This window comes from Sphaerodactylus townsendi, linkage group LG04 (assembly GCF_021028975.2).
Source record: "Sphaerodactylus townsendi isolate TG3544 linkage group LG04, MPM_Stown_v2.3, whole genome shotgun sequence".
NCBI lineage: Eukaryota > Metazoa > Chordata > Lepidosauria > Squamata > Sphaerodactylidae > Sphaerodactylus > Sphaerodactylus townsendi.
In genome coordinates, this window is record NC_059428.1 from 70,360,909 (window position 1) to 70,388,469 (window position 27,561).

At 43.1% G+C, this 27,561-nt stretch overlaps 1 protein-coding gene across 1 annotated transcript; it reads left to right on the forward strand.

Annotated features, from left to right (window-relative positions):
• Positions 1-1,457: 1,457 nt before the first annotated feature.
• Positions 1,458-27,138, forward strand: LOC125431312 (serine/threonine-protein kinase par-1-like). The gene is made up of 11 exons (XM_048494078.1): positions 1,458-2,147; positions 2,289-3,614; positions 6,022-6,273; positions 7,047-7,159; positions 8,715-8,934; positions 11,578-11,715; positions 12,473-12,610; positions 14,902-14,985; positions 18,963-19,078; positions 23,172-23,370; positions 25,949-27,138. The coding sequence occupies exons 1-11, from the start codon at positions 1,799-1,801 to the stop codon at positions 26,158-26,160; spliced, it is 3,147 nt and encodes a 1,048-aa protein (XP_048350035.1). The 5' UTR covers positions 1,458-1,798; the 3' UTR covers positions 26,161-27,138.
• Positions 27,139-27,561: the final 423 nt, after the last annotated feature.

Genomic DNA, 27,561 nt, shown 5'->3' on the forward strand with positions numbered 1-27,561 from the left:
ATATAGCGCTGTACCTTTAAATATATGCATGGCTTTGCAGCTATGTTGTTAAAGCCAGATTGTTTGGTTAATCATTTATAACTGTGATTGAGTCAACACAATCTGGATTATATGATGGGAAGCCATGTGTTCATTGTCTATCTATGGTTTATAGGTGTTTTGAAGACATAGATGAAAATATTGAGGTCATATAACTTGGACCCTAGATTATATGTGAAGTTAACAGATATGAAGATGTGAAAATATTTGTATAATATCAAAATTGTTTACTGACTACTAATATATATTCTACTTAATTACAGTCTCAATAGATTATACCAGCCCCACAGCATCTTCTGTGACCGCAGAGGAAGCTAGAAACCCATTTTTCTCATGGCCTTCCAGGACTGCCAAGAGAAGATTCAGTTCCACAAAACAAACAGAATCTTGGGAACAGCCAAGACACCAGGGCCATGGAAATTTGCCACCTTCAACAGGAAGCTTGCCTCAGACCACAAGTATTCTGCAAAGACCCCCTCCACACACACCGTCTACCCAACAGCCTTCAGAGACAGCTGGGTTGGAAACATCACCTGATGGTGGACCTGTCCCAGAGAAAGAACTAGTAGGTAGTACTGCAAGAGACATGGTAAAAAGGAGCACTCAAGAATCTGGTGCACGACGGAGCAAACCTTCGCCTGCCTCATCTATTCTTGTGCTGTCAGATCTAACGAAGCCTTACACTACAAAAAATACAAAAGGCTTGTCTAGTACATCTGAGTGGTCTTCACAAAGGTCTGAAGCTACTTCTGCTTTAGGCCAGTTCCCGAGTAAAAGTGCCACCCAATCTCTCCCCAGAAGCACTGAAGAACAAATAATGCAAGAGCATTCCTCACCTCCAAGTGGTAGCTGGTGGCAGCTCAGAAGTACTCTGCAAAGCCTAGACGCACCCAAATCCACAGTCCCAAGGCGTTCAGAAACTTTGGAGTCGATGACATCTCCCCAAAGCAGACTTCTTCCAGGAACAGAACTATTGGGAAGCATTGAGGGAACGATGGTAATGAGGAGCACCCAAGAATCTGGCACATACTCTAGCCAGCTCTTCTCTGCCTCTACTACCCTTGTGCTTTCAGACATTATAAAACCTGATATCCACGCGGACCATATAAGCACGCCTGTCTACAAGCGCCAGAGTGGTTTTCAGAAATGTCTGTCTGTAGGAGAGCTCTTCTTCGAGCCAAGTTCCCCTGAAAGTGCCACGCTATCGTCTGCCCCAGCAACACCAATTCGAAGCTTATCGAATTACCGAGGCGAGGGTCCCTCCAACCCTCATCCCACCCAAAACGGGTGTCCAGCAGCGCTTCCTAAGTTCTACAACCATTAAACATTCAACATTCTGGCACTGGGCAGGTACCCTTTGACCACGACATTCAACCAGGTTCCCGGTCCTTCCCATCAGTACTCCGTGCATGGCACCAGCCCGCATTCTGCGACTCTCAGGAGGTAGCTTCTCACAGAGCCGCTTTCCCCTGAACGCTCTCGGTGAGCACAACTCAGAGCTGCTACAGCAGCCTCAAAAGCAACATACAGCATATTCAGGGGAGCAAGCCCCCTCGGTCCTGAAAGCACGCGTCCGCCTCCAACCGGTAATGCTTGGTAACGCGAGGCCACCTCAGTCCTCCGCTAAGCCCAGCTGCACCCGCCTCCACCACCCCAAGGCCTTCGGAGACTTCGGGGTCACCGCACAACATCTTCCTCAGGGCAGCTCTTGCTCCTTAGGAATAACAGGGCAACTGGCAGGGAAGCACCGAGCGAACGCATGGTCACAGGGACTCCGCCCCCCAGAACCCGCGCACACTCCAGCCAGCCTCTGACCGCCTCCCCTACCGTTGTTGTGCCAAACATTACGACGCCTGACGCCACAGACCATAGGAGCCGCTTGTCCAGCCCGTCAGAGTGGTCTTCCGAACCGTCTGCAGGGACTTCTGCTTCCAGCCAGTTGCCCACTGAAAGGGCCACCCGACCTGAAGCCCCAGTGACCCGGGAGCGTTCCTCACCTCCAAGCGGTAGCTTGCCACAGGCCACCAGTACTATGCAAAGCCCGTCTGCGCCCACATCCACAGCCCCAAGGCCTTCGGATTCCTTTGGGTCGGCAACATCTCCTCAAGGCGGTCCAGTTCCAGGAACAGAAAGGGCAGGAAGCACTGAGGGAGCCATTGTCACGCAGGGATCAGCTCTAGAACCGGGCGTGACGCCGGTAGAATTCCCTTTGTCTTCGGAGACTTCGGGGCCAGCAACATCTCCTCAAGGCGGTCCAGTTCCAGGAACAGAAAGGGCAGGAAGCACCGAGGGAGCCATTGTCACGAGGACCGCCCCAGAATCCGGCGTACGCTCTAGCCAGCCTTTGTCTGCCTCCACCATCCTTGTGCTTTCAGACGTCACGAAACCTGACATCACGGACCATATAAGCCGCCTGTCTACAATGCCAGAGTGGTCTTCAGAAATGTCTGTAGGGAGCTCTGCTTCGAGCCAGTTCCCCCCTGAAAGCGCCACGCTATCTGCCCCCAGCAACACCGAAGCACGAATTACCAGCGAGGGTCCCTCAACCCCTCATCCCACCCAAACGGAGTTCAGCAGCTTTCTACGTTCTACATCCATTCAACATTCTGGCACCGGGCAGGTACCTTTGACATTCAGTCCGGGGTCCGTCTCCACGCACTCCGGCCGCAGCAGCACGCGCTCGGTGATCTCAGAGGAAGCTTCTACGGAGCCGCTTTCCCCAGGGCCTTCGAGCGGGACTCAGGGAGGCTACAGCCCCTCAAAAGCGACAGCATATTCGGATGAGCCAAGCCCCCTCGGTCCGGAAAGCATGTCAGCTCCGACCAGTAGCTGGCCGCGGGCCACCGGTACTCTGCAAAGCCCAGCTGCACCCGCATCCACAACCCCAAAGCCTTCGGAGACTTCGGGGCCAGCAACATCTCCTCAGGGCGGTCTTGCTCCAGGAACGCAACTGGCAGGAAGCACCGAGGGAACGATGGTCACGAGGACCGCCCCGGAATCCGGCGCACACGCCAGCCAGCCTTTGACTGCCTCCACCTCCGTTGCTCTGTCAGACGTTACGGAGCGTGACACCGCAGGCCATACCAGCAGCTCGTCTGGCGCGTTGGAGTGGTCTTCAGAAACGTCTGCAGGGACTTCTGCTTCCATCCAGTTCCCTACTGACAGTGTTACCCGATCTGTCAGCAAGAATACCGAAGGACATATTACCAGGGCAGGTTCCTCAACCCCTTATCACAGCAATATGGGTTCCAGCTGGTCTCTTAGTGCTACATCTATTAAGCCTACTGTAAATGGCCATAGTCCTTGGACTCTTACACCAGATTCCCTCTCCATTGAATCGCGCAGGACCACTCTGCCTTCTGTGATCTCAGTGTCTGCTGCTACAGGTCCAGTTTCATCGTGGCCTTCTAGCAGTACCCTGAGTTTCATGAACCTTTCAAAAACTACTGAATCATCACAAAGTCCCCGACCCTTGGTTCATTTGAGCTCGGTAGTATCAGCTAGCTATTTATCTGAAGGCACACGGTATGTTAAAAGTGGAGATGCAGCCACCTCCCAAGCCTCAAGGCCTTGCTGTGAGTAGAAGTGTCTTCTTTTTTATCTTTTGAATTAATTGCATCTCATTCTAATCAGAGATCATTTGATGTACTTTGTGTTGACAATGTTATTGCTTTTTCTGTATTTTAATTTATTTTATAAGTGTTTTTGGTCATTTATATAATTTAATAGAAAGTCATTTCTCATTCGCATTTTGTGGTGTGTGTTTTTATGTATTATTGTTACTTCTAGTTCATCTCTCCAATTAAGACAAACAGATTTGTTCTTATTATTCAAGAAGTAATTTTAACAAATAATTAGTCATTTTCCGTAGGTTTATTTTTCACCCTAATCCTATATTATAGTATAGTATAGTAGTAAAATCAGCCAAATCCTTGGATACAAATCCAGAGGCTGTAGTTGTGAATGGACATGACAAATCTTTCTACAAACATGAGAAGGATATCAGGTTTTCTGAAAAATCTGAAATTAATACAAAATATATTGGGGAGTTTTAGATTCCCTCATTAACTGTTACTAGGCAATCAAAGTTTCAATGTTGCTGTTTCTGTCAGTAAAAGCTGGGGAAATGAGGTAGGACTCCTTTGAGGTAGGAATCCCTGGGGCCAGGCCTGACCAAGGTTGCAAGCTCTAGGTTGGGAAATTTCTGGAAATCTAAGGAGGGCAAAGTGTGGGAATGGGAGAGGCCTCAGCACATTTTAATTCCACAGAGTCCGCCCTCCAACGTAGCAATTTTCTCCAGTGGCAAAGATCTATGTCATCTAGAGTTCAGTTATGATTCTGGGAGATCTCCAGGTCCCACCTGAAGGTTTGCAACCATAGGCCTGGCAGAAACCTCTGGGTGACCTTATGCCACCCAAGTTCCATGACTCAACTAGGTCTGGCTGCTAACTACTGCTAAATAGCAATCAGTCTATTAAATCTAGGGTGGTGTAGCAGTTATTTATTTATTTATTTATTGCTTGGACTTTTATACCGCCCCGAGGGGCTCTGGGCGGTGTACAACACAATATAAATATAATAGAATTATTAAAACCATTAAAACAGCGGTAACAATAAAAAGAAGTGTCTGCCTATCCCAATTTTAAAATTCTCCCCGGGAAAGTGGGAAAAGGGGGGAGGCGGCGAGTCACATTAGATGATAAGCCCGATATAAGGGCTGACTGGGGGGCTTCAGGGTAGGGTCTGCAAGTTAGAGCTTCAGAGTAGGGTCTGCAAGTTAGAGCTTCAGAGTAGGGTCTGCAAGACCCAGGTTCAGATTTCTATCTTGCTGTAGAATTCACTGGTTGATTCTGAACCAGCCACATACTTTTAGCCTAACCTACCTCCATGGTTGTTATGTGCATAAAAAGGAGACTAATGTAAGCTGCTGTGGTCCCCACTGTGGAGAACCAAAATTCTCCAAGGTAGAGGCTGTGGTGGTGGTGGTAGAGGGGGAAAGCTTAAAATAGAGGAGTAGATAAAGGTAGATTAGCTGTTGACTAGGAAGTAGATAGGTTTGTCAGCTCTAAATTGGGAAATTCCTGCAGATTTGAGGGGTGGAGCCTGGGGAGGCCCAGGTTTGATGATGGGAGGGCCCTCAGAAGGTATTATGTGACAGACTTCCCCTTCCAAAGCAGTCATTTCCTACAGGGAACTTGGGTTGCTAACTAGTTAGACAGTATACAAATAAACAAAAGGGAGAGTACAACAAGAGACCTGGAAACCAACCACTTTGCACCCAGTGGCGAGCAGTCCAAAAGTACCGAATAATCTTTAAAATAAATAAAAACTTGTTCTTGACACAAACCATGCCTTACAATTTCAGTTTTAATCTAAACAAGTAAAAGTGTATGCTCTAAATGAATCAGTCTGGTCCTTGACAATATTTGGTGCTTCAGGCTAATTAGTCACCAATTTGAGACCTGATCTTGGTGTTTTCTTGGCCTGAAGAAGTTCAATAATAAATGCATAGATAATGACTAGCATATAAGCAGCACAAATGGTGGTTTTAAGGACTGAGGTAAGGAAAATTGCACCAACATGGGTGAGATCTACAAAAATGTGCACTTTCTTAGCCACATGGTGTACAAGGTGCTTTGACAGTGATTGTTCAAAAAGATTGTATCAAACCAGTATGGGGAAAGTCTGCAGCAGATTGGAAAAACACAGGGCAAATAGATGATGATATTATGTTGATGCTCTTACAGAAGCCAGCTGGAGCAAAACATCTATGTGGAAACAGCCCATGTTATTCTAGGGAAAAGTGAATGTTATGTGAAGAATTTTCAAACTGCAGGAAAGTAGCAATGCTGAACATTACTCTTGGTTCAGTAAGCATTTTTTAACATTTAGAATGTTTTAAGTATTTGTCAATAGTTATTTTCAGACTTGCGAAGATCAAGCAAATGCACTATTTATAGCACTTGTGTTATTTGTTTGTAGCCATACCTGATTTCCACATTCAGCTTGAGGAGGTAACCAGCCAAGTCATAGAATTCAGTTGGAGTCTTCAGAATGACAGAAAAGATGGTCCTTACATGGTGACTCTAATGGTAGATAACAGAATTATCAATGAAACAATCACAGACCACACAAGAATGGTATTTCGAAACCTTTCTCCAGGTTATCAATACACAATAACTGTGGAGGTGAGGAGCTGTGCCAAGATCAACACTTCCATTACAGTCTGGACAGGTATCATCTTAATAATCTGGCTATGTTTCCCTTTTTATATGAATGTATACCAAATAATATGTTGATAAATTTATTGCATCCTAATCTGAATTTATGTTGGTGACCAAGTGGCATAGCCAAAAATAAAAGAAGCAACTGATCTTCAACTGTGCATGAATTTTCCTTTTCTGGTACTGCAGAGAGTGGAAAAAGATAGGGAGAACTAATCAATGCTATTAGGGCAGGGCCTGCCTTGATCATTGGTCACTTCTTCCCTCATTACAATCCTGGAATCAAGGGGAACAACATGGTGTTCATCATTTTGTCATGAAAAATGGCTGAGTCTGAAAAATAGCTTATGGTCAGACTTGCCCATTTGCACAGTGACACTAGCTCACTTAGAGTGAGTTAGTTAAAAATATTTGAATGGATATGTCCGACATGTACTTTGTATAAGATTCTTTCTTACTATACCACCAACCTTAGATGATCCCAGAAAAAGCTTATTTCAAGAACTCACAGTGCTGGTTTCATACAGCTATTAACCAGAGACTGAAAATAGGTATTGGGTTAAACAAAAGTATGCCCAGCTGTCCAAAGGCTATAACCCCAACCCCAATTCCAGGTTTATTGAGGGATTTATCCACTATTCTGTCCTATAATTCTGCATGGTTAACCCTGTATGTAAGGACCTTGGAGTCACTTTTTTGGTGATGGTGGTGGGGTCTTCATAGAAAAACATGTGATTGTGTTTTACAAAAAGCTACATGTGGTTTTCTTGGATCCCTTCACAGATGCCATAGCATTCAGTGGAACAACCAGGATTACAAATGAAGTATACAAACCTCAATATAGCAACAAATCAAGCTCCGAGTTTCAGAATTTTCAGAAGATGTTTGTCAAAGAGGTATCCTCTATAGCATTTTCAAATGAATATGAATAAAATGAATAAAATAAAATGAATAAAAGCATCAAGCCATTTATTTAACTGCAACAGGCTTAAATTTGGGTTTAATTCTTTCTTTGAAACCAATAATTAAGATCACTAGGGTTTAAATGCTTAACTGTGGCTGGATTATGCCAATATTTTCTGCACTGTGGTTGCTTCCCAAAGGGTGTTCCAATGTGCCTTGGTGTTATTTCTTTCTTTCCAGGATTAAGTTTCAATTTGTTCATTCTTGGTCATTTAACCACAGCAGCCAGGCAGCAGTTTGGCTCTCTACCACAAAAGGGCACACCATTTTAACTGTGGTTCCTCTCCTGTATACTGTTGGAGACACATTGCCCTTGGTTTTGAGTAGATAGTAGTCAGATCTTGATTCAGGGCAGATTTCAATCCCTGAAATCAAACTTTTCCTCAAAGATTCAGCCCACTTTCCAAATTGGAGGTGGCGGGGGGGGGGGGGGGCAAAGTCTGGCACATAGGGCCAGGGCAGCTGGCTTGTCCATCATGGCAGTGGTTCACCAGGACAACTACACGGGACCAGGGTAACTAGTTCACCTCTGCAGTGGCTGCAAGGATCAGTGTCTCATTTCCATGGCTGCTACAAGAAAGTCATGAATAGGATGAGGGTTGCTCCTCCCTGGGAGTATGGTGGCCCTAGGGAGAGGAAACAGTCCCACAGGGCACTAGGATTTCTCCCCATGGCCTTAATAGCCTGTTTGCAGATGAGTATTGGTTTAAATGAGTAGGAATGGTTATCAAAAACTGTTCATATGTCTACAAGACTAAGAAGTTTCTGTTTTAGTGGCATTTCACTCCACATAAACTGGCTGTCATATATAGGAATGTTGGAGATTGCTGTTAGAGGTGTGGATTATCTGGAGTTGATTTTGCTCATATATTTAGGGATTGCATAAAAATCCTTTATATAAATATATATATATTTCAAAACACCTTTAATGGAATGCTGCGGCATGTTTATAATGTTCTGGAATTACAAAACTGGAATTACAAAATTACACTTCTTATATCATTTATGAGCCACTGGGAATATGAGCTACTAAGTACCAGTAATACTTATATTCTGATTAGCTGTAGGTTATAGACACTTATAACATATTTGAGATCATGGTAACAATGTGGTTCAGCATTTTCTTCGATGAAACAAAAAGAATGACAGACTTCCATAATAAATTTTTATTCTGCTTGTTTCACTGAATGGTAACATGACAGTTTACCAATTTATCTATTTATATCCTGCTTATTTTACTGATTTCTGAATTTAAACATTGTTATTTATAACTTGCTTGTTTTACTGAGTTTTATGTTGGATATAAGTATGTGCTACTCAAAATCTGTTTCGTATATATTTATACTTACAAAATTTTTAAAAAGAGGTGATCCAACAAATATGAAAAGATAAATCATGTCATAAATCAGTAGTGTCAGATGCTGAATATAGGTACTTTATGGAGAATGAAAGGGAAAGGAGAATAACCACCATCTTGCCATTTTACAGATAAGAAACCACCTGCCATCTACATTAATAGATTTGGCAGATTCTGGAAAACTTTGTATCACAGTCATTGACTTAAGAGAAGGTAGTGTGATTGTGGCCTTCAACATCAATATGGCTACTGATCAAAATACAACCTACTCTGAGGTGGAAGATGCAGTCACTGATGCATTAAGGAAAAGCACAGCTCTGAAAGTAGATCCCAATAGTACTTCTGTGCGAGGTATGTTTTTCTATCATGTCATAGTCAGCTTGTGTGCAACACAATCAGTTCAGGTATACCACGGCTGCAGTCCTTTGCCTCCTCATAGCTGACTTGTGGACATGCCTGGGAGATATAGTACATATGTAAACATTATAATGTTTTCCCTATTAATAAAACCTTTACTGGTGAAGAGGCTGTCCTCTTGCAATATGAAAGAAACATATCATGAATCTAAGAATGAACAAACAACCATGAAGACTGGTGAGTGTAGAAGTAAAAATATTTGAGATGGAGCAATTCAAAGCACATAAACATTTAAACTTGACTTTGAATACTGCAAATGACTGGAAATATCTCATACTGGAGTTGACTTGTTTATGAGGGCAAGGAGTTAATTTCTAAATCCAAACTCCTCCTCCTCCTCCTCCTTCTGATTGGAGGATGAGTAAGGTGGTGCCTGTGCAGTGTAGCCAGTTCATGTTCAAGAAGCATTTATTTTAACACTTACACTTTTTAAAATAAAGGAACTTGATAACATAGAGATAGTCATAAAAATACTCCACTGTGCTTTCCAGTCAAAAATATTCACTGGCAGCTTTATAACCCAAAGAAGTCCAATGAGAGAAGAAGTGATAAGAAGGTAGAACCTAGACCTACATAACATCTTTAGTTGGATAACATGCCTGTTGGACCCACGAGTACAGGATTCTTTCAGCCTCATCATCCCAGCATGTTCCAGAGTAACTTGCAAGAAGCTGGGAGTAGCAGAGAACAGAAAGACTGAAATATGCACAGTTCTTTTTTCTACCACAGGTGACCCAATTTTTACCTGCATTGATTCTTAAGGCATTCTTTATTTTGTCATGTTCTAGTGATATGCAGTGAAAGATCTGACTGGTTATTAAAAAAAAGATGTGAAATCCAGACTCTTATTACTTGTCTGTCATGCGTGCTATTATACCAAGAATGTCTGGATCCGTCTGCCCCTAGGCCGTTTCTGCATGGCCACGGAAGGGGTCGGGTCGGCGTACATGACGCCGACCCGACCCTTCTGGGACCGTTCGCATGAACGGTCCCAGAATCTCCTGGGACGACGGCGCAGCGCTGCGCTGTCGTCAGGGTGACCTACCTGTCCTGCGGCCCTCCGGCGCGTCGCCAAGGCCAGTGGACACGCCCCCCTGCCCTGCGCGACTGCTCCGGAGTCACAGGAACCAGAGGGGGGGGGTGTGTCAATCCAGTGCCTCAACAACGCAGCTGGAGGGGTCGCAGGACAGGTTAAACTGGAAATCAACGGGACCATGAGAGGAGAGCCTTGGAGCCACTGCCATTCGCACGGCAGTGGCTCCAAGCCGCCGTTTCCCCCAAACCTTGCTTCCCAAGCGAGGTTGGAAAACGGCGGCTTCGCGCTGCGAGGGCGGAGCGAGGGCAGCGAGGCTGCGAAGCAGCTGCGCCCACTGGGCGAACGGCTCCCTGGGGACGGTGTTTTTGCCATCCCCAGGGCGCCATATTCCGCCCGTGCGGAAGGGGCCCTAGATTCCATGAAAGGCTTTCCCTTAGTCTATTTAGTCCTTTGCCCAGTTTTTTTCCTCAGAACTATTCCTATACTATGCTTTTCCTTTCAAAATTTCCCTCCTTTACCCAACAGGCTGTCAGCTTACTGCATGCTCTTTCACAGTTATTTCAGAAACACTCTTTCTTAGTTATCTTCCTCTGCAGCCTCCCAGCTCTTAGCCTCACTGCTTAACACTTTGACCTATTTTCTCATTTCCTACAAATAAAACGCAGTTGTGGTTAACATTAGGGACCTCCATGACGTTTACGGTACTTCCCTCTCATTCCTCCATGCATCTGTTTTCCTTCATTTGTTCTCTTGATCATTCATTTTTCAGATCTGATTCTATCCATTTCTCCTTCTGTGAAATATTTGTTTCTTAGCGCACCACTGACTCTGACCCTTTCCATCAGCTATTCTACTTCCTGACACTCTGCTTCCATTCAGCTCCTTCATACCTAAGTTTCCCTGATGGTATAAACAAACTATCCTATCTCTTGGCTTCCTAGTGGCCCATGCCCAAAGGGGAATTCCCCAGCCCCAATCTCCTGCTCTTGAGAAATTGAAGTATATGGAGCAAAAACAGTTTCCATAGCAATGCTCTAGGAACCTTCGCTAGTCTCTATGGTCTCTACCACAGAGTAAACAGGAAATTCCAAGAGAGTCATCCGGAGATAACACTGCCTCTTCTCTAAACTCAGCTTTCCTTAGCTCCTGAAATTTCCCAGCATTTGCCTAGATATTGTTGGGAAGCTCTCCTGTCACTTGGTCTTGTGTGTATTTTCCTCTAGATAAAATGGCTTCCTCTTCTTTCACAGAAACTGCACTGTCAAAATTCTGTCAGTGGCATACTTCCTGTGAACAACTGAAATTATCTGGAAATGCCATGATATTACTGCAGTTTAGCTATTGATATGAGAGAGAAGGGAACTTGCAAGTGACTGATATCAGCCACACAGCATTTTTTCCCCTATAAGTTATAGTGACTATGTTGATGAAGGCACTTTGAGTATAAAAATGAAAGAAGTTGTTTAATATAATCATGCCTAATTATTTCTGTGTTCATCTTTGTGCTCTAATTTTGTTAATCCTTCATTTAACTATTATAGTGATCCCTCTCTGTGAGTTGGGAAATAATTATTGCTCTGAATATGCCAACTGTCTATCAAATGGAGAAACAGCTTCTTGTCAATGTAGGCCACAATTTGAAGATCAAAATCCTTTGGTGCCAGGCAAAACATGCACAGGTAAGAATGCGTTTAAAATAAACATTAAAACAAATAAAATGCAGACAATTAAGAGTGAGGACACTGGTAACCACCACAGGCCTTCTTTCTTTACAATGGTAAAGTGATGTGGGAATTACCATGTAAGCTATTGTACTGAAAATACCACTACATTTTATCCAGCATCCAGGTTTATTATAACCTTGAGGCCTCAATGTCCTGCTTGCGGCTGCATCTACTGCTTAGAACGGTATGTTTGTACTGCTGTCATTGGGAATTCCCTATGAATATCTATGGGCAACATGCGTTCCACACTGTGAATATATCTGTAGGAGTTTTTATTCCTAGAATCACTTTTGAAAGCATTGTTTATGCTTCATTAAGGCTGCTCCCCAATCAAGTGCTGTAATGATTTCCATATGTGTAGTGTATATAATGTATATATATGTGGTATACATTACACCTAAGAGGGTAGAAAAGACTGAAAGATTCACTTTTTTAAAAGAGTAAGCAGATTTTTTTGAAATCAGTACAAGTAGAAGATTGGTAGAGGGCCAAGAATTGTAAGGAAGATTATGAACACTTTCCTTCCCTTCAAACTACAGAGAGAAATGACATACCATATCTATGTATCTATTTATCTAGGTAGGATATTTCTAGGTCTCCTCTTCAGAGTCCTTCTTAGGACAGCTTTCAATTAAAATCACCACAATCTTTAAAAAAACAGTCGTTTATTAAGTATCATGGTCACTAAAATGATTTTTTCTTCACCTTTTAGACATCAATGAATGTTCTAATAAAATGGATGACTGTTCCAACTTGGCTTCATGTATCAACACAATAGGCAGTTATGAGTGTCACTGTTATTCAAGCATGAAAGATATGAATCTAACAAATCCTGGAAGAATGTGTCAAGGTACATAAATATCATGTTCTTAGTGATCTGGGAGCTGAATGTTTATTGCTGTATTGCAAATGAAGTAACTAAGCATTTGTCTATCCAGATTTTATTGCAGCCTGATGTTTTAGCTTAGATAGTACTTGACTCACAGGTTGCAGGTATGGATTTATCACCAGTGGGGCCATCAGGGTCACACTTTGGGAAAGCAGTCCAGCAGTTTTCCAGGTTGTGGTCTGGTTCCTTGTGAGGCACCATCCAGTCTCACACCTCTTCAGTCCCAGAGCAAACAAAGATTTTGGGTAGGTGCCAGCACTATGGTTGAAGCTTGACTAGGAAAAGCCCAAAGCATCCTGCCTGCCTCTGGGCAGCTTCCTCTTCAATCAGGTCATCCTCTGCTGCAAAGTCAAGTAGGGGAGAGTGAATGGAAAGATATAATTTATTCACCAACTATGGTAAGAATTCTCATTTTTTACAACTGTTCACTTTTATAAATAACAGTTGTGAAAAAGTAGAAGAATTAACATAGACTACGGTATTAAAAACACAGGGAGAACTCCCACCAAACAAAGATGACTAGAACACAATAAAGCTTCCTAATATGACTGTGTTATACTCTGTTTCACAAAAAGATGATAGTTTGGTCAGTTGATGGGCAGTTGTTGAGAACTGGATGCTTCCACATTAGAATATGAGAATTACCATTCATTTTTATGCACTGCCTTTGTCAAAACTATTATTTTGTCCATCATTGGACATCGTACTTTGATACAAAAGCATTTATGCCAAAAATGTATTTTTACTTTAAAACTTTCAAACGGATGTGGAGGAGCATGGCTAGGTAGGCACTAGGACCCAGGTGGAGCATTCTACAACAAAGAAGGTTCGGCATGCTTTGTTTTGTGGAGGAGGAATATACAATCTACTGTCATCTATTTGTGGAACAGAGTATAGTGGACTTCTTATTCTTTTTATTCTTTTTCAATACCTAATCACCTTCCTTGGATGAGGAAGCATCTCCTGCTAAAAGCAATCTATCTGGAGCAGCCCCATGGAGTGCACAGTGTTCATCTATGAGTGAGGCTATGAGACTTTATTTTAACTTCTTCCAAGGCCTTCCTTCCTCTGCAAAGGTTGTCCTACCTCTTGTTTCACCAGGTGCAATCCTAGGTTTGGAGGATATCTGAGCAATATTGACCTAGAGGAAAAATCCCAGACCTCTGAGTCTGAGAGAAGTTGTTCCAAGGTCTGCAGGGCATTCCAACAACAACAGCAGCAGCAGCAGCAGCAGCACCTTTTATTGGCATATAAATAAAAAAAATAGAAACAGAAATAAATAAAACTACCTGTATGGGTCAATGTAGATAGGGAAAGAAAATGTTAAAACAATGTACACTGATTATCCATAACATTAATCAGGAGTGACTTTAAGGTTTTGGATGTTCAACGCCTTTACTAGAAATGTAACAACGTCTGTAGTGATCTGGACGTTCTTATCAGAGTAAGTATTTAACTTTCCCTTTGTCAGAAGTCTATAGGGCTTCATTCAGATGAGGTTTTATGAACTTGTCTCTTTGGAACCTATAAAAGCTGCAGTGCAGCATGACATGCTCAATGGTCTCTATGTGCCCCTGCAAACATGAACAAAGTGCAGGGCATTCCATTAACCAAGCTCGGGCCCAGGAAAGGGAAGGCAGTGTAAAATTGGTGGCATACCTTAGCATATATTTACTTATGTTATTTTCATAAATACAACAAGCATATTGTTCTGTAGCTTATCTTACATAAAAATCTTAATACTACAGAATAAGTAAAATAGTGCTTTAAAAAGCACTTAACTCTTTCCAAAAAATGAAACATTCCATTGTAGCTTTTGCTTACCCAAAATTTCCAGTTTTTCCATTGGAAACAGGGGAGAGGTTCCTGGGAAAATAACATGGGTTTTCTCATCATATGTAACTTACATGGTGTTAGACTTTGTATACTAGTGCAAACCTCTTAAATGTAGAATTGTGATGGTGGGCTAATAATATATTGTTGTAAGTGGTATGACTTTAAGCGTGACTGGGTTTGGGTCATAACAGACACAGAATAGCATTCAGTATTTCACTTTCCAGGGTTACCATGGACCAAATAATTGTGTAAATCAGTATTAAAGTTCCATCTAATAGAATGTGCACATATGGGACTGGGACTGTGGTTGTTCTCATATCTACCAGGCAAGACAATGTGAAGTTCAATTTAAAGAGCACAAAACTCTACATGTTACAAGTTTTCCAATGAATTTAGTTTTGTTTTTGTTGTTACAGATCCCACTGTGTGTTTTAACCGGACTGATTTTTGCTCACTGCCTACAAATAAGTGCCTTGACAAACAATCCTACATCTGTTCAAGTATGTTTTGAATATTTATTATTAATTTCTTGGCCACTACAAGACTAGACTGGAAAAGCCAAACAGGAAACATTAAAAACAAATTATGTCCCTGTCTGGTTTTCTTTTCATAAAATGCACAGATGGGACTATATTTATTGTTGATTGTTTAAAAATATTTCACAATATGGACTCATAATAAAATTAGAAAGCTTGAAAAATTTGTCCCTGCAAGGGCATCACATGAATAGTTAGTAATTTTACAACCACTTGCAATTTTTTTGTATTGGGTCAAGTGGTACTCATACAAAAAGGAGGGATGGAGAACACTTCCCATCACTTTTGACCCACAAATCAAATCGTGCACCCAAAAAATCCAGTCAGATCTCAAAATAAATTATGAGAGTCTATGCCTACACATTTGTGCCTGTTTTGCAGAGAATTAGGTAGGTGATATCTGAGCTTGTTCAAATTGGCATGTTGTGACAGTGAACATTTTGATGACAGAGGCAAAGCCCAAGTTTATCAAGATGTATTCTGCAAATTTTCTGTTGCTTTAAGAGAAAGCCATTTGACATAATTAAGTGAAGGCTAGAAGAGAAAGGAGCATCAAAGAAGCTACAAATCAAGCTAGAGATGAATCTACAGTTCAATCCTTATGCTAGTGCCAGGGACGTAGGTATAGATTTTTTATGGGGGGGTTCGGGGGTGGGGCCACACCCCCACCCACCCCAGGGCATGGCCACGCCTACCCAAGCCCCGCCTCTGGCCTAGTGCTTATAAGAGCAGCTCTCCGAGGTCGGGGTTGGCAGACTCCCCTGCCCTGCCCTCCCCTGCCCCTCCCCTCTGGGCAGAAGCATAGAGGGAAAATGGAGCCTGGTGCAAAATCTGAGTTTTGCCCTCCCCCCTCCCCGGGCAGCCACTTTGATGCTGGAATCCACCCCCAAACATCATCACTTTCAATGGTTTAAACTAGAGAGCCCAAATTCTCCTTTTAAATCCCCCTTAAAGGGAGAATCTGGGGTCCCTAGTTAAACAACATTGAAAGTGATGCTGTTTTGGGGTGGATTATCCCCCACCCTGAAACAGCATCACTTTCAATGTGGCGTAGTGGCTAAGAGCAGGTGCATTCTAATCTGGAGGAACCGGGTTTGATTCCCTGCTCTGCCACTTGAGTGTGGAGGCTTATCTGGGGAATTCAGATTAGCCTGTGCACTCCCACACACGCCAGCTGGGTGACCTTGGGCTAGTCACAGCTTTTCGGAGCTCTCTCAGCCCCACCCACCTCACAGGGTATTTGTTGTGAGGGAGCAAGGGCAAGGAAATTGTAAGCCCCTTTGAGTCTCTTACAGGAGAGAAAGGGGGGATATAAATCCAAACTCTTCTTCTTCTTCTAAACTGAGGACCTCAGATTCTGCCTTTAAATCCATGCCAAAGGGGGTGGATTTAAAAGGAGAATCTGGGGAAATTTAGGGGTGCCTGCTGTCAGGGGTGCAATTGTTAAGCTAGAAGCACCAAACTTTCAGGGTATCTTTAGGAGTCTCTCCTAATGATACCACCCAGGTTTGGTGAAGTTTGGTTCAGGATGTCCAAAGTTATGGACCCTCAAAGATGTAGCCTTCATCTTCTATTAGCTCCCATTGAAAACAATGGAGGATGGGGCACTCCCTTTGGGAGTCCATAGCTTTGGACTCCCTGGACCAAACTTCACAAAACCTGGGTGGTATCAATAAGAGACTGTCCTGATAATCCATCCCAGGTTTGGTGAAGTTTGGTTCAGGGGGTCCAAAGTTATGGACCCTTAAAGGTGTATCCTCCATCTTCTATTAGCTCCCATTGGAAACACTGGAGGATGGGGGTGCCCCCTTTGGGAGTCTATGGGTCACTATCCACTCACCATAAGCCGCGGGGTCACCTCTTTAAAAGCCACGGGGGTCCTGGACGCTCCCCACATCTCCGGCGCTCACTGCGCGGCTGCCAGGGATTTACCTCTCTCCCGCCTCCTGGCTGCGCGGCAAATTAGCTCCGCTAAAAAGAGCAACTTTTTTAAAAACCCCGCGGGTGCTGCGGGGTTGTGGGGAACCTCGGCTGTTTGCGCGCGGCTGATTCGCTGTGACGCGCAGCTCACGGCCAATCAGGGAACAGGGAGCGCCATCTTGTTAAGTGGGGGTGTCCCCGTCTAAAAGTGCGCGTAGTGATGACGTAGACACGTGTCGACATCCAGTCGAAGTCACGTCTTCACGCCTCAACTTGTTCAAAGCCCGTGCCGAGCAAATGGAAAATGTCGGCGCCGAGCGAATGAGGAAGTACAAGAGGCGTCGTCTTGAAGCTGGCTTCTGCTTTCAACTTCCAAACACTGCATTGATGGCGGTGTCTCCTACAGAAAGCGCAGACCAGCGATTTACTGCTGGGCGTCAGCATGTGCCGCATCGATCTTAATAGAGGGCTTCAGTTAGCGCCTTGCTTTGATGGCGCTTCGCACTCCACGCATCGTCGCGGAACCTATCGCTGCGCTAAACAACCTCTTCCCAGCCAATCACACTTTCCGGAGACCCGCCCTCAGCTGGCTACGCCCACTTTCTCGTAACTCATGACGCACACGTTCGACAGCCAATCGGAGCGCTCCATTCCCCTCATTGCAACGGAACTCCCGCTCTTTGCTGCCCGCGTTATTTCAAGAATTGCAAACGTGTGGGGAACAAATGTCTCCGTGGTCAGAAGCCACGGAGGCTTTTCATTGCGGGGTCGCAGCGGCGTTGCAGTTTAGTGAGGTAAGTGGGTAGTGGCCCTATAACTTTGGACCCCCTAAACCAAACTTCACCAAACCCGGGTAGTATCATCAGGAGAGTCCCCCCTGCAGGCCAAAAACCAAAAAACACTAAAATGTTTTAAAAACCCACAAACAGAGGGGTGGAGCTTCAGACATGAATGAGGGTTTCAAACTCGAGAACCACCCCCCCTTTCCTACGTCCATGGCTAGTGCTCAAAACATCTAAAGGCGCCTGTGTAGTTGTTCAGGAGCAACCATCCAAGATCATGACTAAAGAACACCTGGAAGCCATGCACAGGGCACAAAACCATCACTCCGAGACCACTAAGTTTTCTTGCAGACTCTACTTGCAGTTTTCTAAACATGCCTCAACAGCTGTCAAATCTAGCATGTTTCAAATCATAGAAGGTGAACACCTCTGCTTAAAAGAGAAATGTACACAAGATGGAACAATAGGAGAGAGCCAACTGGGGAGTCTGCAGCAGGAAAAAGGAATGACTCCTGCCCTTCCAATAGAGGAATTCCTATTATTAGAGGAAAATTATTATTTAATTTTGTTTACTACACAGCTGCCAGAGGAAAATTATTATTATTATTAAATTTAGTGTGGATCTAACCAGTGGTGGGATTCAAGTAATTTAACAACTGTTTCTTTACAAGTACCATTTTAACAACCGGTTCTGCCAAAGTGGTGCGAACCTGCTGAATCCCACCACTGGATCTAACACACAGTGGCATTTGGAATGACATTTATGGTTTTAAGAACAAGGGTTATAGCAAAAAAAAAGATAATTATTACAACATATTGTATATTCTATTTTTAACTAAGGCTGCATGAACACATGATTGGCTATTGTGCTGCAGCAGTGATAATTCATAGGTAGCTTGTCTTAATCCATGGAGAATCTAGTTGCAAATAACTGCTATAGTGTAACATTAGCACCATATCCAGCAATGTAAGCAAGTTCATGCAGGGCTGTGAAGAACCACTTGGGCCTCTAGGTCAAGATTCCCCTTTGTTCTCCAACCTTACCTTCCCAGATTCAACCCATCAAATGAAAGCAAATCATTTTACTTGCTTGGCACCACAAGGCCCCAGGGTGTCCAGGGCCCCGTCACAATGAGCTTATGAACTTTTAAATGTTGCTAATAATAGTGAAATGGCAAACTAGAAGCACAATAAGACTATTTTAGCAAAAGATAATAGCTACATTGAATTTCTTTTCAGGCAAACAAGCGTTTGCTTGCCGCATTTTATTCAAAAACTGGAATTTCATATTTCCTGATCTTTATAACTCTGAAAGTGAGACCTATAAGAATCTGTCTGATAGGATCGAAAAAACGGTAAGTTCTGTTATAAAGTAACTTTGCAAAATAACATTCTGTTGTTATTATCACTGTTGTGATTAAAATGTATTAGTCAACTTGTGAAGCTACAGATTAAATACAATGTATTGTATCTTAGGTTGTGCTGACAAAAAAGGGATGGCAGGTGATCTCACCTGATTCCCTTCAACTTGAATTGCTTTTTGTCTGTGTACCATATTCTGGCAATGCCTTTTCAGGGGTCATGAGAGGCTTCTAGATCTGCTTCACCAGTGGAACATCTGCAGGGTACCAATGTATTTAAAAATCATATCAAATAACAATCAAATCATATAAAACAAGGGCAACGACCAAGTACCCAAATGCTTAGAAGAGTCCTATTAAAAGTCAACTTAAAAACATGGATGACTTATATAACCTTGGGTTCATAAAAAGGGGCAATAAGATCCATCCCAAACAAGAATAATTAGTAATATCCAGTAGTGTACCAGGCCTAAATGGTGCCTTGGGGCATGACTTGATCCCCACGCCCCCCCCTGCCCAAGCCCCCACACCCCCTTCTCCACTTACTGGAGCCAGCAGAGAGGCAGGGCTTGGTGCGGGGCTCAGGGGTGGCTTGGACGGGTGCCGCAGCAGCAGGCTGGCTCCTGGGCCAGCCTGCCACCAAGCCCCCCCCCCCCGGGCTCCATGCAGGCCAACTTCTGCCATCCCCAGGTCCTGGAAGCTTTCCAAGTAGCAGACCGGTGGCTTTGGCAATAGGCAGCGCTTGTCAGGAAAGAAGAGACAAGTGCAGCATGACTCCTGCTAGCCTCGGCTAACAGGGGTGGCGAAGGAGGCACCGCCACTGCATGCAAAAAGAGTGGCTGGAGGTGCTGCCTGCACACAAAAAGAGTGGCTGGAGCGCCTCTGGGAGCAGCTCTTGGCACACAGCAGGGGCTGGGCATGAAGGGAGAGGTGGCAGAGAGGGATACCGCCCAATGGTGGGATTCAAATAATTTAACAACCAGTTCCGGTGGTGGGATTCAAATAATTTAACAATTGGTTGTTTATGAGCACCATTTTAGCAACTGGTTCTGCCAAAGTGGTGCGAACCTGCTGAATCCCACCACTGATCCCACCCCCCAAGCCGGGGAAAGGAGAAGAAAAGCTGAAGGAGGGGACAGGGAGGGACGAGTTACCCCATGTCCCTCTGGCAAGTACGCCCCTGGTAATAACTAAATGTAAAATGTTCAGTTTTGAAACCTGTGAACTCCCATACAAAAGCATTCAGAGTATAATGGTATTCTCACCCATCATCTAAACAAAAAATGAAGCCTTTTACATCCAGTCTTTATTTCTGCTTTACTAAATTTTGATTTCTACCTCACCCTACACCAGCCAAAGGCTGGGCTCAAGCCAACAATATAGCATCCACAATTCAATATGCAAATGTTGTTTATATAATATAATAAAACAGTTAAAATAACTTGGGCTAATCAATAAAGCATTAATCTTATAAAATATGTTAAAATTTAATGTTCCAGAAAAAAATTAACACTCTAGGGAAAAATTTACACACTATCCACATCTTGTTTTCCTACATTCATGTTGGCCCAATACAGTGACTCATAGGATCAAACTAGATATGAAATATAATTGCATGTTTGTTTACAAGTACCAAAGTAATTGAGAATTGTTTTTAATGAAGAAATGGCAGGAGGAAAAAGGCTTAAGCTGTCTTTCCACTTCCACAACCTGGGTTTCATTTTTTAAATTGGGTAAAAGAAATGTACCATATATACTCATGTATAAGTCGACCTGCATATAAGTCAAGGCACCTAATTTTGTCTTGAAGAACTGGGAAACCTTATTGACTTGAGTATATGTTGAGGGTGGGAAAGGTCCATGGGCAGGTGGGGTGCTGAGCTGGCAAAGGAGCTGAAGTTTGGGGAAAGGAGCGCCCTAGGAACCTTTGGGAGGCTTTTTAAGGAGATGATGGAGGAAAAGGCAAAGGAGAACGAGGCACAGAAAGGGGCTGAAAGGGGGCAGCAGGGAAGAAGGCAGGAGACAGCAAAGCAGAGAAAGCAATCACTAACTCACCCTTTCTTTCCTCCCCACCCACCCCCCCCCTAAGGCTTGGTTTCAGAGAAGCTGCCTGTTGAGCAGCCTGTCTTTATGGTTTTATTAAAAGGGCAATGCTCCAAAGGTTGCTTAAGCAATCTTTGGAGCATTGCCCTTTTAAGAAAACCATAGAGACAGGCTGCCCAACTGGCACCTTCTCTGAAACCAAGCCTGAGTCTGCGAGGAAAGGAAAGAAAGGGTGAGTTAGTGAGGAGGCTTGCCAGCCAGCAGGAGAGAGCGAAGCAGAAAACTAAGCACAGAAAGCGGCTGAAAGGGGGGCGGAAGAGAAGAAGGCAGGACAGAGCAAAGATGGGACAGGGAGAACACCACACAAGAATTACCAGTAAGTGGGACCCACGTGTAAGTCGAGGGGGGCATTTTTCAGCCTAAAAAAAGGCTGAAAACCTTGACGTATGCGTGAGTACATATGGTAGATCTGTATCACATCTGTTTTTGACCCATTGTGCTTGTAAGAGCTAGTATTCAGGTGTCTTTGATTCCATCTGACATTATTCCCTACACTAAAACATACATTGCAGCCACTTAAGCAGCAGAAGTGTTAAGCTGCTTTTCAGTTCCAGCTTTAAAATCTGCACTTCAGTATATTGTGAATACTCCTATGGACATGCCCTTGTGAAAGTTTGTCCCTACCATTCACCCTCCCTCCATGCTCTCCCTCCTAGTTCCTCTTGGGCCTCAGAACTGGGGGTTATTGGAATGCTGGCTCCACAGGTCCTTTATTTTCTCTGCGGGAGCACCACTCCACTTCAACATCAAAGACTGTACTGTGGAGTAGCCATTTTATTTATTTCTTCTGACTTTGTCCCACCTACACCACCATTGAGGAGCCAACAGCCACCATTTCCCACTAACCCGATTGCCCCTGCATGTGGGTCTTGTTTCCTTGGGCTGGTGGCCCTCTTTAATCTGATGCTGGCCTGCTCTTGGTAATTCTCTAGGTAGCATTAAGCAAGCAGTTTTCTCCTTGACACTGTTGATTAAATTAACAACTGGTATCAGGAGAAAGCTCTTTTTAGTCACTGCCTTGGTAGATCTTATTTCTTCCTTCTGGGGCCCTAGACAAGACATATGTTTCATTTTGGGGTGTGTGTGTGTGCACTCAGTCTTTTATCTGGACACTCCTGAAAAGTCTCTGATTCTTCAGCATGTTCATATTGGTGTCAGATGGCAGCTTGAAGGCCACCTGCTACTTTTCTAGACCTAAAATGAGAGGCTGTGGTACAAGTTCATCTAGTGTAGTAGATAAGGTATGTCTGTGGCCATCTCATATATTCTATGATCAGCAAAGAAATAATTTTGTTTTTGCATGCATTTCTATGTTCAAACTATATCTGCCAGTTTTTAAAATTTCTGCTGCTTTTAATAATTGGTATTTAATATATGCTTATATAACTCCAGTCCAATTCACCTGAAAATTGTGGGGTTATTTAAAGGACAGGCATCAGCATCTTTTTTACAAAAAAACCCAAAACAAAAGCCAATCCCTCCACACCTCTGGAAAGAGCCCCCCCCCCCCCAAATAATGGAACCAAATTGTACAGGAATTCTTCGTCCTCTCCCTCCCCCACCAAGTTTTCTAGGTTCCAAATACCAATTTTATTTTTTCTGTTCCCTGATACCCAGATCCAAAGAATACAATTGTTTCCCAGCTGAGCTGGAAAAACTAATCCCAAATAGACTAATAGACTAATCTCATGTTCTTGGTTCAGATACTTTTCCACATTTTTCTGGAAAGGGTTCTTTAAAAAGTGAATGGTTTTAAGTCTCTTGCTTGGATCTGAAGATTTTGTTTTGCTAATGATGCTGCCTTCCACTGACATAAGCAAAATAAGCCCCTGTGGAAGACAGACTAGACAGTCTTTGAGCTGATAGAAGGCTCCACTGTTAGTGGAATGGAATCAGAAGGCCCAGCCTTGAGTTTATGCATGTGATTATTTTTTCCTGACTCATCAATTTACTTACAGTTTGGAACAAATTTAAATACTTTCAGGTTTTTAAAGGAATGACAAGTAAGCTTGGAGGTAACAACTTTGACATCATAATGGTTGGATATCAAAATGGAAGTTTGATTGCATATTTTGTACTTCTAATACATGGCCAACAGTTCATCGAAGAACAAAATCTTACAGCAGATTTAACAGACGTGATCCAGACCATGCTTGATAACCAAACTGACCTAACAGTGAGAGGTGAGAGGCAATGGATGTCTTTTTGTTTATGACAAATTGCAATAAAAGTGTCTAATTGGTTGACTCATCATGAAACCATCTAGAACAGGGGTAGGGAACCTGCGGCTCTCCAGATGTTCAGGAACTACAATTCCCATCAGCCTCTGTCAGCATGGCCAATTGGCCATGCTGGTAGGGGCTGATGGGAATTGTAGTTCCTGAACATCTGGAGAGCCGCAGGTTCCCTACCCCTGATCTAGAATAATAATGTCAAAGGCTGTGCCTCACAACAGTTAGAAGGTACATATCCTAAGAGATAATCAAGAAGGTAGAAAGGATGGGATGTGTCTGCCATCATCAGGTTTGATCTGGACAACCAAGTAATCTGTAAGCATACAGTTAGCTGTCTAATGTCATTTTAGGACATAACTGCACATTTAGCAGAATATGGCAGCAACAAGATGACAGAGGGCTGGGCATGCAGAATCGATTCAGCCACTTCTCCTTGAAGACAAGGGATTACATTTTTCATAGTTTGGCTGCATTAAGAATTCCCAGAAAGTGTAAAATTATACTCTGTCTCACCAAAATATCAAAATGCAGTTCTGTGTTGTTCACTGGAAGTGAAAGTAGCGTGCTTCCACTGTAGAAAAAAGTCCCAATATTAAAATGGCCACATTGGACAAAGCCACCTGTATCTCTGGAATCCCCTGGGCTATCACAGCAGTTTTAACTGTGTTCTGCTCAGTGGCCCCTAAGGATTCTTTCCCCCACCCAGTGGTGGGATTCAGCAGGTTTGCACCACTTCGGCAGAACCGGTTGTTAAAATGGTGCTTGTAAACAACCAGTTTTTTAATTATTTGAATCCCACCACCAGAACTGGTTGTTAAATTATTTGAATCCCACCACTGCCCCCACCCCACATCATTTTTTAAAATTCAGACCCCCTGATTTTTCCAAAAACCACAGGTAAAAATGCCCGTATCTCTGGAATCCCTTGAGCTATCACAGTGGTTTTAACTGCATTCACCCTTCTCACTGACACAGTTTGTAACACACTTCCCACTGTGATACACGTCTGAAGATGCTGGTCACAGATGCAGACAAAACGTTAGGAACAAGATCTACCAGACCATGGCCACACAGCTGGGAAAACCCACAGCAACCAGGCACAATAACTTTCTGTGACAATGGATTTTATTCCATCAGACTCATATATCATTGCATCAGAGTATTCTATTTCCTGTCAGAAGCAAGTCCAGCAAAGAGAAGGATGTTCTTTGTTCTAAAAGATGAGGCAAGCAATAAAACCTGGCTCTTTTATCTGCTTCAAATACTTGAGCATTTTCTTTCTTTGTTATTCAGAATCCCAAGGTATGAAGGAGGTGTGTAGTACTTCAGATTGTATGTCCAGGGGTGGAGCTGATATTGGTCATCTTCTACCCTGGCCATTTAGCTCTATGAAGGATTTTTAGGTAGCTGGGGTTTTTTTTTCTGCCTTCCCACACTCCTGTAAAGCCCTCTGGAGGCAGCAGGATAGGACAGCAGTGGCACCATTCCCAGCCAGCTGTAGATGGGGCTGCCAGTGTTCTGGCAAAGGAAAGCAATAACAGTTTTCATCTGCCATTTTTATTTTCTATGCTTATACAAAGACTTCTGTCATATTTGATGGGTGCAAACTGCTTGGATTTACTCTAAAAATGTTTCAGTGAGTTTGAATTGATGTAGAATTGGATGAAACCATGTGAAGGATGAGGTAACAACTTTAGCCCCCCCCCCCCCCTTGCCCCAAGTGGAAGACGAGCAGTGGAAGCTCATCACAACCTCAAATGTTGTCTGCTTTTAAAATTATGTTGTAAACCAGTTTTATATGCCTTGGGTTTTAACACTGAGGGCATTGTGACTTCTCTATATAAGTTATAAGTATACTTCCAGAGGGAATCTAGAATTTGGTGAATAACAGAATTTTTATTAAATCCCTGATCACTAGGCCTCATTGACTAGTCACTGGACTGGCCACTAGGCATCACTGCGCATACGCTCATGGCTCCAGTAATCACTATACCTTAGTCAATCCACATGCTTTGCCATTATTATTTTATTTATTTATTTTATTTATGGGTTTTGTATACCGCCCTATCCCCGAAGGGCTGTGTATGTCTGAAGCCCTGGCCAATGGCCTGGAGGGAGCCTATACAAGGCCATGCCCCCAGACCATCCCTGCTATACCGGCAGTGGCACTGGTGTGACATCCTGCACCGCATCCCACAGCTGGGGAGTGCTGCAGCAGCTGCCTGTAGCCAGAGTCACTCCTCTGTCAGGCCAAGTGCCCCATGGAGGGCAAATCTGCCAGCATGGCCGCACATTGCTCCCACTGGTGGATTTGCTCCCCCTTCCAGATGGGGCTGTTACTCTTACATGTATATTGGTGCTAGCCTTCAAAATTCTAAAACCCATGTCCTGACTGTGATTTGGGATTTGCCTGCTTCTCTGTTCTCTTAGAATCTTTTTATGGGTGTTGGAAACAAATCAACATTCTGCTATATTTGTTGATATTTAAGATTAGGCTAACATTTCCACAATGTATTTTCAATTTCAGCAATTTCAGTTTCAGCAATATCTACTCAGAAACCTGTAAAAGAAGATCTAACCTGGAAAACAGCCGTAATTGTCCTTGGAGTGCTCTTTGGCATCATGTTAATATTTCTCTTGGTAATAATTTTTGTATGTCATTATATGAAAAGTAGATCTGGCAGATATGATATTGAGCCTCAAGGGCTAATGGGAAAGTTTGCATATCGATATTTGTAAGCATTCACCTTGCTTTCTAAGTGAGCACTTAATATCCTACAGGTACATCTGAAAACAGTCAAGCCTAAGCAGGAACAAAAAATGGACATTGGTAGATCATTTATGTATGTCTAAAATAGAAAAGTGATGTGTCAATAGAATTCCACAGAATGTTCAAGAGTAGTATAAAACCTGAAGTGATTTGCTCTAGTTTGCAACTTCACAAGATAACATTGACAATTTGACGTGTGCTTACTTTCGCACACATCTGAATATTAGAATAATAGTCCTAGCCCCACACAACCTGCAACATATTTCTGATCTCCTAGCACAAAGATTCTGTGTAGAATGTACCAAACTTCTCTCTACTTCTATAAAACAGCTGCAGTACGCCTGGTCATTAAAACCTTGTGCATTAAAACCTTTAAGAATGAGAAACATTTACAGGGGAGCAAGAACGAAAAAGTTATTTAAGATGCATATTCTTTTACAAGGCTATTCTATTCTCTGAATCACTCCTGTTAAAAGTCTTAGAAATTCATGTGTTTTGTACAGGTTTCAGCTGTATGCTATGTGAGGATGTGAGTATCTGTATGTGAGTATTTACCCACTGTTTGGATGGTAAATGGCAGGATCACTTCTTGGAAGGAAAAAAAAGCAATGGCCAACATTTGTTCCTCCACCTTCCAGCCAGGCAGTCATTGTAGAAATGTGCAACAGTTGCTCAGATCCAGTCCAGCAAATAGGAATTGTGAATGCACAATTTTCTCTCTGCCATGGCAAGTTTTTCCCATGCAGAATGTCCAACCTTACTTTGTGTGTGTATGTGTGTGCGCGCGCGCGCGTGTGTATTGTGTGTGTGTACCGTAATGATTCAGCTGTAACTGAAATACTTGTGATGTATCTGAACAGAATGTGTATGATATTTATTTTAAATCTTCTGTAAGTACAATTCTTGATGTTTTCCAAATATGCAAAAATAATTTATTTTTACTATGTTGTATGTGTCAAAGCTTTTTTTATCTTGTGTATTTATAATTTAATTATTGCTAATTAATTCTTGCAGAGTCAGGATTGTCCTGATTCAGGTTTAGAGGATCCAAATTTAGGGTACCAACAGATCAAACATTCCTGCTCAGTTTACACAGTTTGTTTATTTGAAACATTTATCTAGGCACAAGGCAGTTTACAAATATTTGATTAGAAGGGTAATAAACCCAAATAACAACTACCCCCAACAACAAAAACAAACCAGTGACTGCAAATTTTTTTACACCCCACTGAAATCTCTGCAAATAATAGTTTCTTACAAGTGTATATAAAAACCCGATGTTCTCTTCACTTCTGGAAATGCATCAAAAATAACTGGCTCATTCCACACATGCAGAATAATGCCCTTTCAAACTGCTTTCAGTGCTCTTT